The 16,866-nt window shown below is 45.2% G+C and overlaps 1 protein-coding gene across 1 annotated transcript in view; it reads left to right on the top strand.

Moving 5' to 3' along the window:
* The window catches only part of CAPN13 (calpain 13), a 53,015-nt gene that overhangs the window by 10,844 nt on the left and 25,305 nt on the right, over positions 1–16,866 (top strand). Inside the window, exons 5-10 of the mRNA XM_063330954.1 lie at positions 6,393–6,462; positions 7,327–7,445; positions 11,171–11,304; positions 13,090–13,264; positions 14,160–14,228; positions 15,888–15,973. Of these exons, the coding sequence (XP_063187024.1) occupies positions 6,393–6,462; positions 7,327–7,445; positions 11,171–11,304; positions 13,090–13,264; positions 14,160–14,228; positions 15,888–15,973 (653 nt within the window). The remainder of the gene's footprint in view (positions 1–6,392; positions 6,463–7,326; positions 7,446–11,170; positions 11,305–13,089; positions 13,265–14,159; positions 14,229–15,887; positions 15,974–16,866) is intronic.

Here is a 16,866-nt window from a genome sequence, read left to right as displayed (position 1 = left end):
GGGCCATAGTGCTACCTTATGGAGCGAGGGATTGCTGAGCAAGAGCTGTTGTAGGAGAGTCCGTCCCCTGTTTAACATGGGCTGTGACGTGTGTGGAGCAACCAGAAGAGAGGGAAAAGCTGCAAGGTGGCTAATGGAGGTCTGAGGGTCAGCATGAGAGAAATCCCTGAGTGCCTCCGGTGTTACTTGTAGGAGGGTCCACGGTGAAAGGACTGTCTGAAATAGCCAACATGGGTTTCCTCTGCATCCTCGCAGTCTGTTCATAGCATCAGGGCATGGACTCCTGGGTATTTGCGTCCTATGTCTGCTGTCAGGGGAAGGGAAGAGTATGGTCTAAAAGAAGTCCTTGAACAGAAGCCACAGAAAGAGGCTGCTTGAATGTAAACTTGATAAAGGGGAATAACTTGTTCCCCTAACAGAGACTCAGGGAACCGTGCTACTGCACTTAGCATCTGAAAAGCATTAGTGAAAATTACACAGTTTGAGTCAATGCATGTTTGCTGGGAAAAGGGATTCATCGTTTGATTCAGTAATTTTGCAAACAGGCTTGCTCACATTTTTTCCTCTCTTCCTCTGTCCCTTCTGGAAGCAAATGTAACCTTCTTTCGGCAACAGAGTGCCTACCATGATTCTGCACTGCTTCTGGTGATTACTTGTTTATTGACATTTTATTTGATTTCCAGAAATTTCCAGGAATTAACATCAATGTTAAGGAATTTTGAACTCAGGAACCAACTAAGCCAAAATGTACCCTTTAAAAAAATCATGTTGAAGTTAGCATCTTTCCAGACAGACAAGCCGAGCTGGAGTTGCTACTGCACCAGCCTTGGCTTGTCTGTAGTTGGAGTGGAGAAAAAGGCAGATTTTATTGAGGCAAGAAACCAGACAATAGTTTGAAGTTAACCTAAAAACTTAACTCTAATAGCACAGGGGAAAAATGAAGAAAAACCTATCAAATTAAAAAAAAAAAAAAAAAGGAAGAAATGTGGATTGTCACACGAGCTGCTTTAATAAAGCAAGTTACGTGAAATGTGTGGCAATGAGGGATAGTGCTGTCCTGTGCTACCTGCAGGTCTGTCACCGCGGGGCTGTTCTCTGGCATGAGTCAAAGCCGCTTGCCAGCTGTTCGTGGCGGAGTTCACAGCTTCAGTATTTCCCAGGGGCCACAAGGCCCTTGGATCCTATTCAGTATTTCTCCTTGATGAAAATCAAAATCAATTCACCTTATTTTTGAGCGTGCACGTGCAATCAGTGTAATTGAACGGGAGCAGCATCTCCAGGCTGCCATTGTCTCAGCCCTTGCCTACTCAGCTGATTGCATCTGACCTCGAGTTCATCTCTGGGCCGAGGAAGCTGCAGTGCGTCACCATTTATTACATCTGTCTTTCAGCACAGGCTTTAGATGAGGAGGGTTTATTTGCATAGTATCTCAGGGCTCGGTTGCTTTTGGAAAGGGCTGGTGGTTGAGCGGAGAACGCACACGTCCTGGGTTGAGGAGAAGGCGGCGCTCCCATGATGGTCTGCTTCCCTGTTTGTTGGGCTGTGGGGAGTCAGCTAGCAGGATTATATGGCTGTGGTGGCCACGGGGAAATAGTTGGTAACACTTGTGCCTCTTTGAAAACTTCAGCTTGTACTGTATGGTCCAAGTGGGAGGTTTCAAGACCTCAAAGAAACTGCCTCTCAAAGGCTCAGGGTAGTCGGGGCTCCCTCCCTTGTTTACCTCCTTTGTATTTACCTCCTTTGTTTGCAACTGTCATTGTTTTTTAGCACTGAGCCACACAAAGAAATCAGTTGCAGGTAAAATCTGAGCTGGTTTCTGTTTCTGCTGGTTGTTGGACACCAGTCTGTCCTCCCACAGGGCTTTGCTCTCACATTTGTGGGCTCCCCACCTGTGCGGATCTGAGCAACTCATTCCTCCATTGTGAGAGAGAGCCGGAGCAGAGCAGGGTGCTTTAAGCAATTGAAGTATTTGTATTGAAAACAGGCAATTAGGAATTGAGCTATTCTGCTGTAAAGCAGGGAATTGAGTTCTGGTGATGCAAGCAAACCCCTTGAGATTAGCCTGTTTTTTCCAAACCAGAAGAATGACAAAGAAAAGCAGAAAATGAGGGATTAAAAAAAAAAAAAATTAGATTCAAGGAAACAGATTCCAGATTCCCTTGAGGTCTAACGAACATGAAACTGTGGATAGAGGCCGCAGCCTGGGAAGTCCTTTAGCCCGCAAGTGGAGGGTGGGAGGATGCATGTGGGGGGAGCATTAGTTTCAGTTTGCTCTCTCTCTCCAAGCTGTCCGAGACGAGTCATTGCAACAGGCAGACCTTCGGCACGACCCCGCACAGCGTATCCTCAGTTCTGCCCTCCCTCGTTACTCCAACTGCCTTATTTCTGTGTTGGCTATTCTGCGGAGGTTTCCTGTGGTTATGGGATGTATGAGAGTGGTGTGCCTGACCCCTCCTCCGCACACTGCCCTCAGCCCAGGGAACCGCAATATCGCGTTTGCTTCCTAATCCAGAGCAACGCTATTGCAGGCACAGCAGTGATGCTGAATTAAGATTTGCCCAGCTGAGAACAGAGTTTGGCTTTCGATCAATAGCAGCCTTTTTTTTCTTTCTTAATTGGTGTGTGTTGAACAGGCAACACTGTGGCTCAGGATGGCAGGACACCTCAGGAAGGTGGAGCTGGAGCAGGGAGGAGCAACACAAGTGCAGCCGAAGGGAAAGAGGTGGTGCTGTGGCAGGAAGAGAAGTGGGGCTGGGATTTCACTGTAGGGTTACGGTGAAATAATCAGGAGAATCAGGAGGCAGCTCTGCAGAGTCATCTCCTGCATCTTTAACCCTCAGTGGCCTTGTGCCTGCATGCAGGATCATGCTGGGCCAGTGGGGCTATGTGTGGGAAAGTGGCCATGGCCACACCACCATGCTGAGCAGCAGCCTGCAGTCAGACTGGCTTACACTACCTATGAAATCCCATCTCAGGCTTCCAGTTTTCTGCAAAAGTTTCTTTTTCCTTTTTCCTTTCCTCCTGACTGTTTCCTTTGCATGTCTGCATGTGGCCTACAACTACAGTACTGATCTCCAGCTTCTTCTGGGGCCTTGTTCCTCCTTAAATATTTCAAGCAATTATAAAAAGAAATTTAGAGACAAATGCAGGTACAGGGTGCTGTCCTTCTGCCTTTCAGTTAATTCTCCATCTTGCCCTTTGGTTAAGCAGTACTTCTGTGGTAAGACCATTCTCTAGAGGATGAACTGGTTTGAACTTTAACTTCTCTTTTATTTTGAATATATAATGAAGTCTTCAGTGGGCCAGGGGAAGCGAGTGATGATAGCTTTGTCCCGGGGGCATGAATTCAGGCAGAGCGCTTGACTTGCAGCCCATATGGTTGCCTTCACTGCTGGACTTATAGATACTCTGACAAGAGACCACGTGCCTCCTCAAGCTCCCTCCTTTTTCCCCCTCTGTCTAAAACTGAAAAGTCTCAGGGAAAACGCCACGAAGCCTCATCATAATTTCTCAGTGAAACAGGACACTACTTCTGGACAGACTTGCAGTTAAATCTGTGGTTTCTCAATTTGTCACGCAATTTGAGCACTAGTGAATAGTGAGACTTGCACATTTGTGTAGTGGTAATGATGTGCTTAGCTGTGTTTTGTAATAATAGGTGATAGTTTCTGGTGTTTTATAACTGCTGTATTCTTGCCTTTGAAGGAAGAGGAGCTAATTGGAGAATTCCTTTCCTTCTGGTTAAGAAGGCCCAGATTTCCAAAGCATTGCACCCGTCACAATTACGTCCTCTGTAAGCTCTTTCAGAAAACCTCTGTGCTTAGTTCAGACTCCACACAGCATCCCGTCAGGGGAGCAGCCACTCCACCACTGTCTTCAGGGGTTGTGCTTTTCCAGAGCTTTTCTGAGTATCTGGTCTTGCAATTCCCCACCGCTGCCCCCTTTGCTTCAGCTTCTCCTTCTCCCCTGTCCTTCCTTGTCTCACACCCAATGCTCTGCAAAGAGCCTGTGCTCTGTGCAGCACGTCCTTTTGAAGTGTGCCCGTGCTGCCTCTTTTTCTCAAGCCTGCAGAGACATAGCTACACTCAGAAGCACAAACCTCTTATTAAAACCTGCCGCACCGTTTCTGACCACAGTGCACACAGCAAGGAGGACTGCTGCCTTTTCAGCCAGTGGCACTGGTGTCAGCTTGGTGGGAATTCACCTTGCATTTGCCGTGCAGTTTCTGTAGAGGGACAGCTGCTGAGCAGCCCCTTTTCCATGGCTAGTCACATGCTCTGTGTTGCTTTCCAGTTATGTCCCCCTAAGTCTGTGGGGAGAATGCCCCACTGGAAGCAGAGCTTAGTGTGTTGTGGGTGGGGATTACAGTGACAGTTTTTGACCTCAGCTCTTCTTCTCTCTGATAGCCACAAAATCGTCTGTATACACAGTCAAGGCACATTGTCTGGGGCTGACTTCAGATCATGCCTGTTTCTGGTTTTAGACAAAATTTCTGGTTTCTTTCAGCAAGGAACCTGCTTAATGACTCAACTCATCCACGTTTGCTTACTGGGAAGTCGAACATCTTGGTGGGTGATAGGGTATCTGCTGAGGCATCTACTGGACTGACTTTTCAGCTGGTCTTCATAACAGGCTAGCAGGATCCACAGTGCACTTGAGAGGTGCACTTTATCATCCCAGCACAGAGCAGAGCGTCAGCCCTTTCCTCAGGAATCCCAGAACAGATGCAGCTGCCTTCCCATTAGTTTCAGGTTCGTGTTTCTATATGGTGGTTACCTGCATGGCAGCTATGCACTGTAGCACATCCATCAGAGACCAGCCACCCTGCCTGGGGCAACTAAGACTTCAACAGCCTCAGCAATGATGGGGGAATAAAAACACCCATTCCTTTATACTGTTGGTTTTCTGGGATGACTATTGGCAAGTCACACAGGCACAAAGGCACAGGCTAAGTTCAGACCCTCATCACGCAAGTTATTCTTTCCTGCTTGTGGGAGGTTTTGAATTCACCCAGGTGAGAGAGGCAAAATGCTGTCAGGGAAATAGAGGCAGGGAGACAATAAAGCTGGGGCAGATGTAGAGGGAAAGGGAGAAGGGCTGAGCGCTGCTGCTTTCCTGTACAATAACCAACCACTGCTGGTGGTGACCACCACTTCTTAGGCCTACTCCCATTACTCCCATGCTATGGGTAAATTTATTGCAAATCCCCAAAGTCCTGAGATAGGTGTGGATGGCTGCGTGAAAACATCTGTCAAGGAAGATGCCTGCCCAGGCTGCTTTCCCTGGTTGTCAGCAATGCTGTGGGAGTATGATCTGCCTGCCAGCCTGGAGCAGCAATGTTGCATTGCATCTTCTCCTGACAGGGAAATGTCTTAGAGGGGTTTGATCACCGTGAAGCCATTTCAGAAAACTGACAGCATTTGCTAATGCTGAGCTCACACAACCGTACGAGTCACGTTGTGCGCTGGTCTCATTTTGTGCAGCATGTCAAATCAATTGGGGAGAAGAAATGCCAAGGCCCGCTTAAGGAAGAGCGGCTGTATTATTTTTCTTACTCAGATGTTTTTTCTCCCTTTTATCTCTTCATTTTCTTAGGTATGTGATTACTTTTCTATTTAAGGCTGATTGCTTTTTCGAAACAGAGCCTTATCCAGTTGGGGTGCTCCAGGCTTACTCACAGGGGATGCTTGGGCCATTCCCACCTGAGCACTCAGATATCCCAGACAAATAGCAGATGCAGGTGGGAGAATGGTTCACATTTCTGTGTGCAAGACCAAGCTCTGAAGTGTTTCCTCCTTCACTGCCCAAGCAAGGCTCTCAAGGAATGCAAGGAAAATCTCCCTGAATTAAAAATAAGTCAGCCAGGCCTATGGGATTTTGCAGCCAGATATTAAGCTCTCTTTCTATAGCTTCATCACCAGAGTGATGAAAAGCAGCCCAGGCTGATCTGTATTAGTCCTGCATGGAAACACAAAAGGCTCAGAGAGTAAAACATTCCCAGACCCAGTGCTGAGCTGAAGTACAGACCCTGCTCCACTTTACTTGAAACCTCTGTGTCTCTGCCCTACTGTCCCACAGGAAACTGTGTGATTTTGCAGCCGGGCTCAGAGCCCTCTCTGAAAGGTATTGGTAGCATTAGAGAAACCCGAATGAAAACTCAGTGAGCACCCAGCCACAAGTCCCCATCCCTAGGAACAGCTGAGCAGACTAAAGAAGAGATGCCTGAGTATCTCCTCTGGTTTTGTTGGTGGCAGACAACAAAACATCAGGGCTCAAAAGAAATAGTTTTCAGCTGTGGAAAAGGTAGGCAAGCAAGGGTCTTCAAGGGGCAGAAACACACTGCCGGCAAAGGCTGAGTATTCACACTGCTCTTTGCATTTTCTTTCCTCCAGGAACTTCAGAGAAATCCTTTTTTGATCATAGATGGAGTGAGCAGATTTGATATCATGCAAGGAGAAATAGGTAAGGTCATATTCCTGTTTTGGAAAAGATTGGCACAAAGCGATAACCTGTGATTGCTTTGCTATGTTCTGAGTGCTCGGTGGGAAGACATGGACCATGGTAGCTGCAGTAGACCTACAATTAGTGTTGATCAATCCAGACTCATGCAAGTCCACATGCAATTTATTGAAGATATTTTACAAGGTTCCCAAATGCAGCAGCTTTAATCCTTGTTACTTATATATGGCACCTGCCCTTCATGTGTATAAGGACCAGCATAGAAAGGGAGATCCAACTGAGATGAGGCAGATGCTTCAAGTACAGGGGTCAAACACAATTCTGGGGTAAGTAGGCACAGGTTCAACATGTGTAGGACTGGATTTTCTTTTCTTCCTAATGTCTTCATCTGACTGTCAGTGTTTTCTTTCCTGTGGATATTTCTGTCCATCTCTGATGCTTACCCAGACATGTGTCTGCACCCTGTATTGGTTCCATCTTTTTCTGCGGGCCCATAACCATATTTGTCTTTGGGAACAGCTCTGCTCCCCTATAGAAGGAAACATCTTCTTATTTCTCACCACACTGAGAGGTACGAAGATTTCCTAACAGCGTTCTAGACTCCAAGTCTCAACATGACCACAAAAGATGGGAGAAGCATGAAAGTAGAAAAGGATGGCTGGGTGCCATCAGGGTGCCCAAAGGACATTGCTGGTGAAAACTGGGTAGTGGTTCAGCATTCTGGGGGGAGGAAAGGGAGACAGTAGAACATTGGTTTCTTTTAAAAATATGGCTCTTAGATGTGGAAGTCCACTGTCCCAAAGAGTTAGTTACGGTCCACAACAGTGAGTAACTGAGTGAATGCACTGCATTCTTCCCTCCCTTGAGGTGACTGCTGGATGCTGGCTGCTCTGGGCTCCCTGACACTGCAGAAGCAATTTTTGGAAAATGTTTTACCAAAGGATCAAGGATTCCAGGACAATTATGCTGGGATTTTTCATTTCCGGGTATGTATTCCCTGATGTATTGGTACTACTCGGGCTTGGCTGGTCAGATTATAAAGGTGTCCAAACTGCAATCCCAAATGTCGACATCCTTGAATGCTTTAATTTTTCAGTGCTGACTCACAGTTCAGAATTTTGCAGAAAATCCCAAATTTTCTAATGATTCCTTGTACTCCAGGTGGTACGATCACACTTTAGGGAATTTGAAGCCCTTTTCTGAAATTTGTGACTCCAGAGGTATAGATACCAGCTGTTCAGATAGATTTGTGCACATATATGTTTTAGATGGTATTCTGGTGTCTGCTTTGATTTGGACAGTTTGTTATGACTGCCAGCACACCTGTGTTCTTTATCTATTTGGATTTATTTTCTGTTTCCCCATATACTTCACCTTGCCTTTTTAGCTCATGGAAATGGCTTGAAATTACAAATCCTTGGAGGCAGATCAGAGGAACAGGCTTTTGATATTTTGAAAAGAGATTTGTTTCGGAGAGAGGAGCAAGGCTTTTTAGTAAATCTCACTTTCTACCAACTCTTGAAATTCTTTGAATCTCCCAGGAGGGTGACTGGGATAGTAACTGGCAGGCCTTCCTTTCTTGTGTCTGAGTCAACGAAATATCTTGTGGGATTAGAAGCACTTGCAGTACCATTAAACTCCAGAAGCTAAAGTGGATGTAGAGAGAATCAGTATATACTTGGCCATTTATCATCCCCCTTTTTTCACAAATCTGTTTTGTTATATGCAGTTCAGTACCAAGCAGAGGGCTCTGGCAGTGAGACTTCTTTGACCCTCTGGAGCTCTTGTGGAGCAGCACCAGGAGGATTATCTCTCAGGCATTCTAAATTTTGCTCTGTTCCTTTGCTCCTCGGAATACCAGATGTTTCTGCCTTGGCCCATTTCCAGCATGCAGAGGTGCACTGTATGAGATAAACCAGCTGAAGGGACACCAGTCCACTTAAAACACATTAAAAGGATGCAAGATAGATTGTCTTTCATGAGAGCTTTGAACAGATTAGTTAGGAGCAATCCTTAAATCTTAAGCAGTATAAATACCTTACAGTATTTGAAAATGTTTTCCCTGTCATCTCATCTGCAAATCAATGCAACTGCTTCTGGCTTTCCTTGAGCAATAAACCCCTGAGAAAGCTACTCTGAATGGAAATGCTTCTCGGCAATGCCTTTCAATTATTCCATCAAAGATATTTTACTGCCATCCACAGGCTAAGCCACCAGTCCACAGTTCAGTGAAGAACTGCAAACAAGGCATATCGTATGCTAATATAAAAATTTTAGCTTGTAACTTTTTTCACCCTTTTGGATCTGGAGCATATTGCCTCTCATGAATATGAAGTGTTGCTCCAGTCTTCCTACACAACACTGGCTGTTTGGCTGCAAGAGTTAAGGGTGTTAAGCACTTACTCAGCTGTAGTTAAGATGGGTGACATTTTTGTCTAGGGCATAATTAGCATGGCATTTTTTCACCAGGCATTAAGTTAGTCCTGTGTTTGTATAGGAATCACTTTCTCCGCAACAGAAACTCTGATGCCTCTGAGGCAGCGCGTGCCACGCGTTGTGACAGTGAGCAGCAGCAGCTCAGCCTGGGAAAAAAAAACCAGAAATATTCTGCAGGGACTACAGGGGTTTATGACACAACGCACCAACTCAAAACAGGTGGGATCTGCCCTGAGCGTTAATGTCCCTGCTCTCAGGAAGAAACTGGTGAAATCTTTAAAGGCCGTAAGTGGTCAAGACCTCAGTTTTAGGACACATCTAAAAGGTACCTTCTAACACCATGCAAAAGACAGAAGTTGAAAGGCATGGGGTTTTCACCTTGCTCACTTCTGGAACTGAATTTCTCCAAGATGCCCGTCAAGGGAGGGAAAAAGGGAGGCAAAATAACAAGATAGTATTCCCCTTCTTATCAGCAGCACCCTAGTATGTTCTTGTCATCTTGCAACTGCCCATTTCTTTACAGGAAAATAAAGTCCTGATTTAAAAGGCTCACCACAAATATGGAGGCGAAGAACATTCCTCTTTGCAGCCTGCCTAAATAGGGATTCTTTGTTTCATTTACTGTCACATTCCCAGCTGCAGTACTTTAAATCCTGAGTAAATCAAGAAATTTCATGCAGCCAGACACTCCTACAAAAATGTGAAGATATCGGCCCTCTCTGAAGGCCTGTGAGGGAGAATGTCTTCTCCCATAGGACTCTTGCACTCCCAGAGCATCCTAGGACTTTCCACAAGGTTTCTCATTCCCATTGTGGCTTTTCCTGTCCTTGTGAAATCTGGTGAGAGGACAACCTGAAAGTCTGCAGCAGTCAGGACAAAGCAGCTCTCTTTATCCAGCTGAAGAAAAATACAGTGCTGCATTCAGAAGGCTTCCAAGCTTGAGCTCCCTACCAAAGATGGCCAAGGAAGCTGGCTTTTGGAAAAATGCCACTCAGTGGGTTTGGACTGCATTAATCCTCACAGCCAGTTCCATATTGTTCTCCTTGTTTACCTCTTGTGTTTGCATGTGATGCACCTGTTCTCCATGCGGACCTGCATGCAACCAGCTGTTGACCGGTGACAGGAGGGCACATCAGGTGACCGAAAGGACAGCTCCTTTTGGACTGCCACTGGCTGCTCTCTTTTGGGAAGAGGACAGCCAGTGGCAAGCCTTTCCTCCAACCCCATCCTGCCAAAGTCAAGCAGAGAGCTCAAACCACTTCTGGACCTCAGTTCAGAGAGTCCAACCCTGCCACCTCTTGCTGCCACCAATGTAGGAAGTGAGAGGCTGGGGTGAGGCAGAGCGTAAGAAGGATCAAACCTGCTTTTGGCTTAGCAGACTGTAAGCTTTTTTGCTGCTGGGCAGATCTGGTCTTGTGCATTTCTAACAGAACAGCTCATTTTGGGGTTTTTCATTGACGAAAGCCGTTGAAATAAAATCATGCTAGACTAAATCTATTGCTGGCATACTTCCACTGGAGTCCTTAGCGTTACTGCAAATAAGAGCTTGGCCTCTTATGATTGCAAATCATGCTAAGCTACATTAATCTGCTAATGACTCTGGAAACGGCTCCTTTAGTTCATCCCCACAGATCTCTCTCCCTGTCTTCTCCCTTGAAAGGTTTCATCAGCTGGATCAGCTGGAGAAACACCTGCTCTGTCCACATGCTGGAGAGACCGCCTGTGTCCCCCTCATCTATCAAGGAGATGGATAACACCTCAAAAACAGTCTTTAGTCACTACACTGTCCCTCTCCATGACAGCACGTCAGAGTCTTAATTGAAACACAGAGAAAAGAAAATCTAGAGACGGGATCTTGACAGAGGCTCTCTGGCCAAGAGGTGTACTGCCAGGGAAAATCTAAGTGCAGCTGAGGAGTAAGGCTCAATGAACCATCTGAGTGATTGCTCTTTATCCTCTTGGATGCTTGCTATCGCCCAATAACGTTAGCATATTTCCCATGTTGAATCTTTCCTCCCACTGATTACAGGACTGTTTATATTCCCAAATGACTTCCCCTGACACTGGGAAATCAAGCCGCTTGGTAGCTTGTGTAACAATGTAGACCATTAGCCTGAAGCAGTTCAGGAGAGAACTTGCACATATCCATGCTTTAGATTAGTTCCTGTGCTATTTCAGGAGGCCGTTGCTTGGCATGAATATTAGCTCTTAAAAGAGGCTCATTCTTTTCTCTCTCTTTCTTTTTTTTCCCCTTTTTTTTTTTTCTCCTTTACAGTTCTGGCAATATGGAGACTGGGTGGATGTAGTGATAGATGACCGGCTGCCATTCCTAAATGGAAGATACCTGTCTGTACACCCTCGAATATCAAATGAATTCTGGCCATCCTTGCTGGAAAAAGCATATGCCAAGTAAATATACCTGGTCTATTCTTCCACCCAGTGCTGAAGGTGGTTTCACCTTATGTTTTATAGAAAAGACACAGTTCACGGTAACAGCTGTGTATGTTGTGCTTATATAAGGAACTGTGGGTGCATGCAAACACAGCCCCAGTATAACCTGGAGATGCTGATCTTGGGCTGAAGACGTAAATGTACCCCATCAAACTCTGGGGTGTTAATGCCTGAGAAGTAAAATGAACAGAGGAATTGCTGGTGACACAAAAGGGGCTGGGCATCTACTTTAAGCAAGCTTCTTTGCCTCTGTTTTCCTTTACATATTTTCCTCTGTTTAGAACTGCAGACTCTAAGCGGGGATTATCTCTGTTTACTAATTACTGTCACTAATCAGAGATCGTGCAGATATTTGGAACAGGCAATGAGAGGAAACACGACTGAAGAACATGCCCAGGCACAACACATGCACTCCTGTGAGTCTCTGGTCACCTCTCACTTCACTTCACGCAGAGAGCTCTGACTCTTGGCTCCCCAGAGTACTGCAGGGTTAATAATGATTAATAAAGAAATAATAATTTTTATAAATCCTCTGAGGAGCGAAGGGATCAGAATGTGTTCCCTTAGCATGTCACACTGCCCGTTATTAAATGTACTGAAGAGAAGTTCCTGTGCTAGGGGTAGTATGAAGGGTTGGAATTTGGTACACACGCCCTACATCAAGTCGGTGTAACGTCTGCAATGCAGTAAAGAGGGGCTGAAGAAAAGTGCTAATTATTTTGGCAGATTTGATCAAGACTAAGCAAATGTTAAAGCAGCATCTGAGTGACTCGGGAACAGGATGCATTCTGCCCTCAGATACCTTAGAAAAGTTGACTCAGGATTCGGCATCAATTTGCTGCATAAGATTTTAATTACAAAGCAAACCAAACCTCTATTAAATTAAAGTTGCAAGCGATGCTGTTTATGAGATTCCCATTTGAGAAGCTTTTCCCCAATGCCCATGACAAATTCTTTTCATCAGTGTAGGACAAGGACAACCTTTCAAAATACAATTAGCCGCAGACTTCATTTGATTACATTCATTAAATACAGTGTGTATGGTGGGGTTTAACAGCATGCTCTACCTGCTCTAAGTACGGCATGTTCCAGCTTATTTGCTGTCTCAATAAAAAGCACACGATAAAAACAACAAGGACTGTGTTGGCAATATTAAATTATTATCCTATTATTGCACTCTAGCAGAGTGAATTTGGAACAGTGCTGAAAACTTGTTTCTGTCTTGCCTTGGGAGCACGGGCAAATGCCTTCACCTCTGTCTTCTTCCTATTTCTCAAGTGCAAAAGGGAAACTGGGCGGTTTTTGTGTAGAGTCGTGACAAAGTATGATGTAGAAACTAACAGTTCAGCTCCATTCGAGCTGAAACATCCATTTGAACTAGTCACCCTTGGCTCCCTTCCTGTTCAGAAGAAAACTGGATACTTCAAGATGAGATGCAGCTCATCTCCCTCAAATGTCTGAGATATGCCTTATTTTTCCACTGTCTGTAAATAACTCTACACAGCTGCCTCAGATGGGAGTGAATACATAGGAAAAAGTCCCTTTTTGCCTCATTCATTCCACAGGACGTGTTGTGTCTGACGATGTATTTCAATCGCGTTTCCTTTTATTACCTGGCCCCAGTGTTTACACACCCCATGCTCACTGCCTCAATGCACATGTCCATTTTTGGAAACAGTCACTGTACATTGTTTATTAAAGCACAGTGTAAGGACTGATTAACTCTCTTTTTTTCCTTCCCAGGTTACGGGGCTCCTACCAGAACTTGCATGGAGGCTACCTTTCTGATGCTTTAGTAGACCTCACAGGTGGAGTCCAAGTGCAGTTTTCATTGAAGGATCCCCCTTCTGATCTGGAAGAAATACTGAAAGCAGCTGCCAAATCTCAGTGTCTGATGGGGTGTAGCACCTCAGGCCATGTGAGTCACAGGGCCAGGAGCATGCCTTTCCTGGTTTACGATGTCTGCATAAAGGTTGCTCTTTTGAGTGAAAAAGAAAGTCCATAGTAATTCCCTGTAATAGTTACAGCTTATGGATGCCTGGAGAGATCTTGGCAGCAGAAAGTAGATAAGGTTATGTAGTATGTAATTTAAAGCCTTTTCGGTAGACGTAGGTGGATTGATCTGTCAGAGAGGGGTCTGTGGCTGCTCTCCTGGATAATTCCACTGTGATAGTGGTATCTTCTTGCAGCAGGGCTGATTTTGGCCTCATAATTTTGTGATCAATTCTAGCAAGGCCAAAATGCACCTCTCTTCTGTGAGAAGATGCTATCGCATTTTGATTTGCAGGCTACCAATATTAATGCTGGTAAATTGCAAAAGGCTTTGTGATGCTCAGCCAGTGTCTTGCTAAAAAGCTGCCAAGGCTTCCCTTACAGCATGTAAGGGAAGACAGCAAAGTCTTCGGTATTGCTGCTGTGGTACCTGGTTCATCAGAACACAAAGCTCAGCTGTTGCAAACAGCCTTAGTCCCTCAGCTCAGACAGCTGAGGCTGGGCTGCGGGTGGCAGGGAAATCCTGGGGCTGTAATCCTCCCAGTGACCCAGTCCAGGTCATTCTGCAGTTGCAGTAGCACTGGACCAGTGAAGAACTTGCAAAATATGTGAAGACCTGTAGTTTTGTTAAATTTACTAGACTGCTTGTGGCTGCGATGGGAACAACAATCACGTTGCTCTGGAGCCACTGTATCTGAGATACTGCCGTAGTCAAAACCAAGTCTCTTTTTCTGCCATTCCAAATGATAGTTCTCGAAGTTGATGGCCATGCCGTTGCAGTGTGGCAGACAGCTAAAAGCTGTGCTTTCTCCCTTCTGCAGCTGAGGAACATAGAGCTGAGGAATGGGATTGTGCAGGGTCATGCCTACACTGTCACAGGAGCTGTGAAGGTAAGATCAAGGACTCGTTCTACCTGGTGATCCACTACAGGGCAGTCATATTGCTGTTCCATTCAGAGTAATTTTAATTAGCTTCACACTTAGGAGGGTTTGTTGAAAGCACGTAGTTCAAATTCCAGGAGATGAAAGGATTCTGGTGGAATTGGAAGAGGGAGGATATGTGAATCCTATAATTTTTTCTAATGGAAAAAATGCAACTTAAATTCACTTTTGTTTTGAGACACTTCAACAGCAAATACAGAATTTCTGGAGATTTTCATGCCATGCTGAATTTTAAAAAATTCACTTTTCTGTTTCAAATGGGAATAGAAGCACTGGCTGAAATTCTGGGATTTGTCATATCATGCAAGTCTACATTTGTTCAGCTCAATCATAAGCTGCCAAAAATCGCTGTATGAAAAGTAAATAACTCATTGGTTCAAGAACAGCATTTCTCCATCTTTTAAAGCTGTTCCTGCTCATGCAGAACTTCTCCTGCCTAGATATTAATATTTCTGGTCTGAAAACAGGACCAATTTATCACACATCAAAAGAAATGAAGGATTTTTTACAACCAGAAGTCAGAACATGGCTTACCGCAGTAAGCCCTAGTGCACACAGGGAGGGTTAACAGTGAGCAAGGCCAAGAAGGAAACCAAACAATGATTATGCTATCAAGCAAGATAGCTACAACACATTTTAATCTAGGAACTTAAAGCACTTTGGAAAGGGGATGTTGTTTTCCCTAAGCTATTTTCTTCCTTCTCCCCTTCTCTTTAATGGTTTTGTGTGTGGGCCTGGCTTTGGCTCATAGCACCTCACGCCATGGCATGCTTGGTGCCATCATCATATTAGTGTGCTGCTTCTTGGAGGATGCTTGCTTGTAGCCAAGAGGACGCAGGTTGTTTCAGCTTCCTGCTGCTCATGATGTGTGCAGAGAGGAGAAACAGTCTTTGCCCTACCTTACAGGAGTGCCAAGGCATCTGGGTGGGTTGTCCTGTGGGGAAATTATTTGAGGCTGGCCGGGGGCTGGGTCGTTGCCTGGGAAGAGAGTGCCATGGCATTTCTTTCCAACACTGCCTGCGTGCATAAGGAGAGCCAGAAACAGAAGGTTTGCTTCTCCTTTCCACTTTCGCCAGCGAAACCAAAATGGTGGAAGTGAGTTGCTTCTGGCATAAACCAGTGACTGCAAGAGGAGAAAAGCATGAGAAATTCCAGCTGATGGAAACCACAATACTGTAGATATAGAGCCACAGATTCTGTTTTTCATCACCTTTCCATGCTGACTGTCGCCATTCGCTCCAGGCAGTTTAGTGACCTCCTTCCTCAAAGTTTCTGCCTTTGCTGACTCACAGCATCAGATGTGCAAGATTAGGCACTGGACTTTCCCAAGGCTGTTGAAGTCATGCGGTGTGGCAGGAATGCTGCTGCTTCCTTCTTTGTCAGCTATTCACTGCCCTTGGAAAATGAAAACGGGCGCAGTTTTCTCCAACATGTCATTCCTTTACAGTGTAGCAGAAGGCACTGACTTTTAGCTGCAGTCGAATTAAATTAGAAGTTAAACCAGGTCTCCAAGGTGTAGAAGGTGAATGGTTTTATTACCCATCTCTTTAATGAATATCACAATCGTGAAAAGCTGTGACTGAGTTTATTTCTCTTTCCTCTTTACAGATACGCTACAAGAATGGCTGGAAGCATATCGTCAGGATCTGGAATCCATGGGGCCACGGGGAGTGGAAGGGGCCTTGGAGTGATAAGTATGGTCTTAAAGCTTTAATCTTATAAGGACACTCTTTTATAAACTTATTGTAAAGGACCTCTTCCTTGCACCCATTATAATGAAGGAGACATTTTAAAATCAATACATTATAAGCCTTTTTTCCACCTGCAAAGCCACTGCCTACAGAAATACAATCCAGGGAAAACTAATGCAGCATCGGTTTTATACGTGCTCCTCACTAGGCCTAGCTCAGGTACCCTTTTTTGTCTATGTGTACATTTTTCCTGGTGGCTATTTCCATATAAATCATGGACGGAAGAGTTGTTACCTTGATTAAGCTGTGGCCATCTCCCTGGACACTGGCTGGCTGCTTCTATGGAATTCTCCTGCAGCAATTGCGCATCCACCTTCCTGCTGCTTCTTCCCCTCCCGTGAGTCTAAATTGGGAATAGGATAGTTAACGGAGTCCATGAGAATTGGGCAGTATTTTTATGCAGTATTGAACACAGAGAGACAGAAAGGGTCTTTGGTTATTGCAAAGTCAAAGTGCCACTGGATGGCTTGAACTGATCTTTTGGATCCTGTGCGCACCTTTGGAGATGCAAGGACCACTTTGCTTCTGTGTGTATAAGCTAACTTCTCTTTCCCAAGGAAAGGGATGATATGGAGGAAGACTGCAACAGTGTTTTGTAAATAAATAGATGATGGTTTTCCTGGTGGAATTGTACTAGTATTTTCCTGACTAGAGAGGTGTTCAGGTGTCACTCTTACGTGATTTAATAGCATCCCACCACTCCCCGTTGCTAGGAGCACTTATAACCTCTCTGCTGGGAAAAGTCAGGCTAGTGTGTTGCATCTGGATGGGTTGGCAGGTGGTGCAAACATGTTTAGGGCTGGGATACTAGCTATCTGCTCAGACAGCATCCTCCC

Source organism: Chroicocephalus ridibundus, chromosome 3 (assembly GCF_963924245.1).
Source record: "Chroicocephalus ridibundus chromosome 3, bChrRid1.1, whole genome shotgun sequence".
Taxonomy (NCBI): Eukaryota; Metazoa; Chordata; class Aves; order Charadriiformes; family Laridae; genus Chroicocephalus; species Chroicocephalus ridibundus.
The sequence above is the reverse complement of the archived record's forward strand: the minus strand, read 5'-3'. Positions and strand labels throughout refer to the sequence as shown.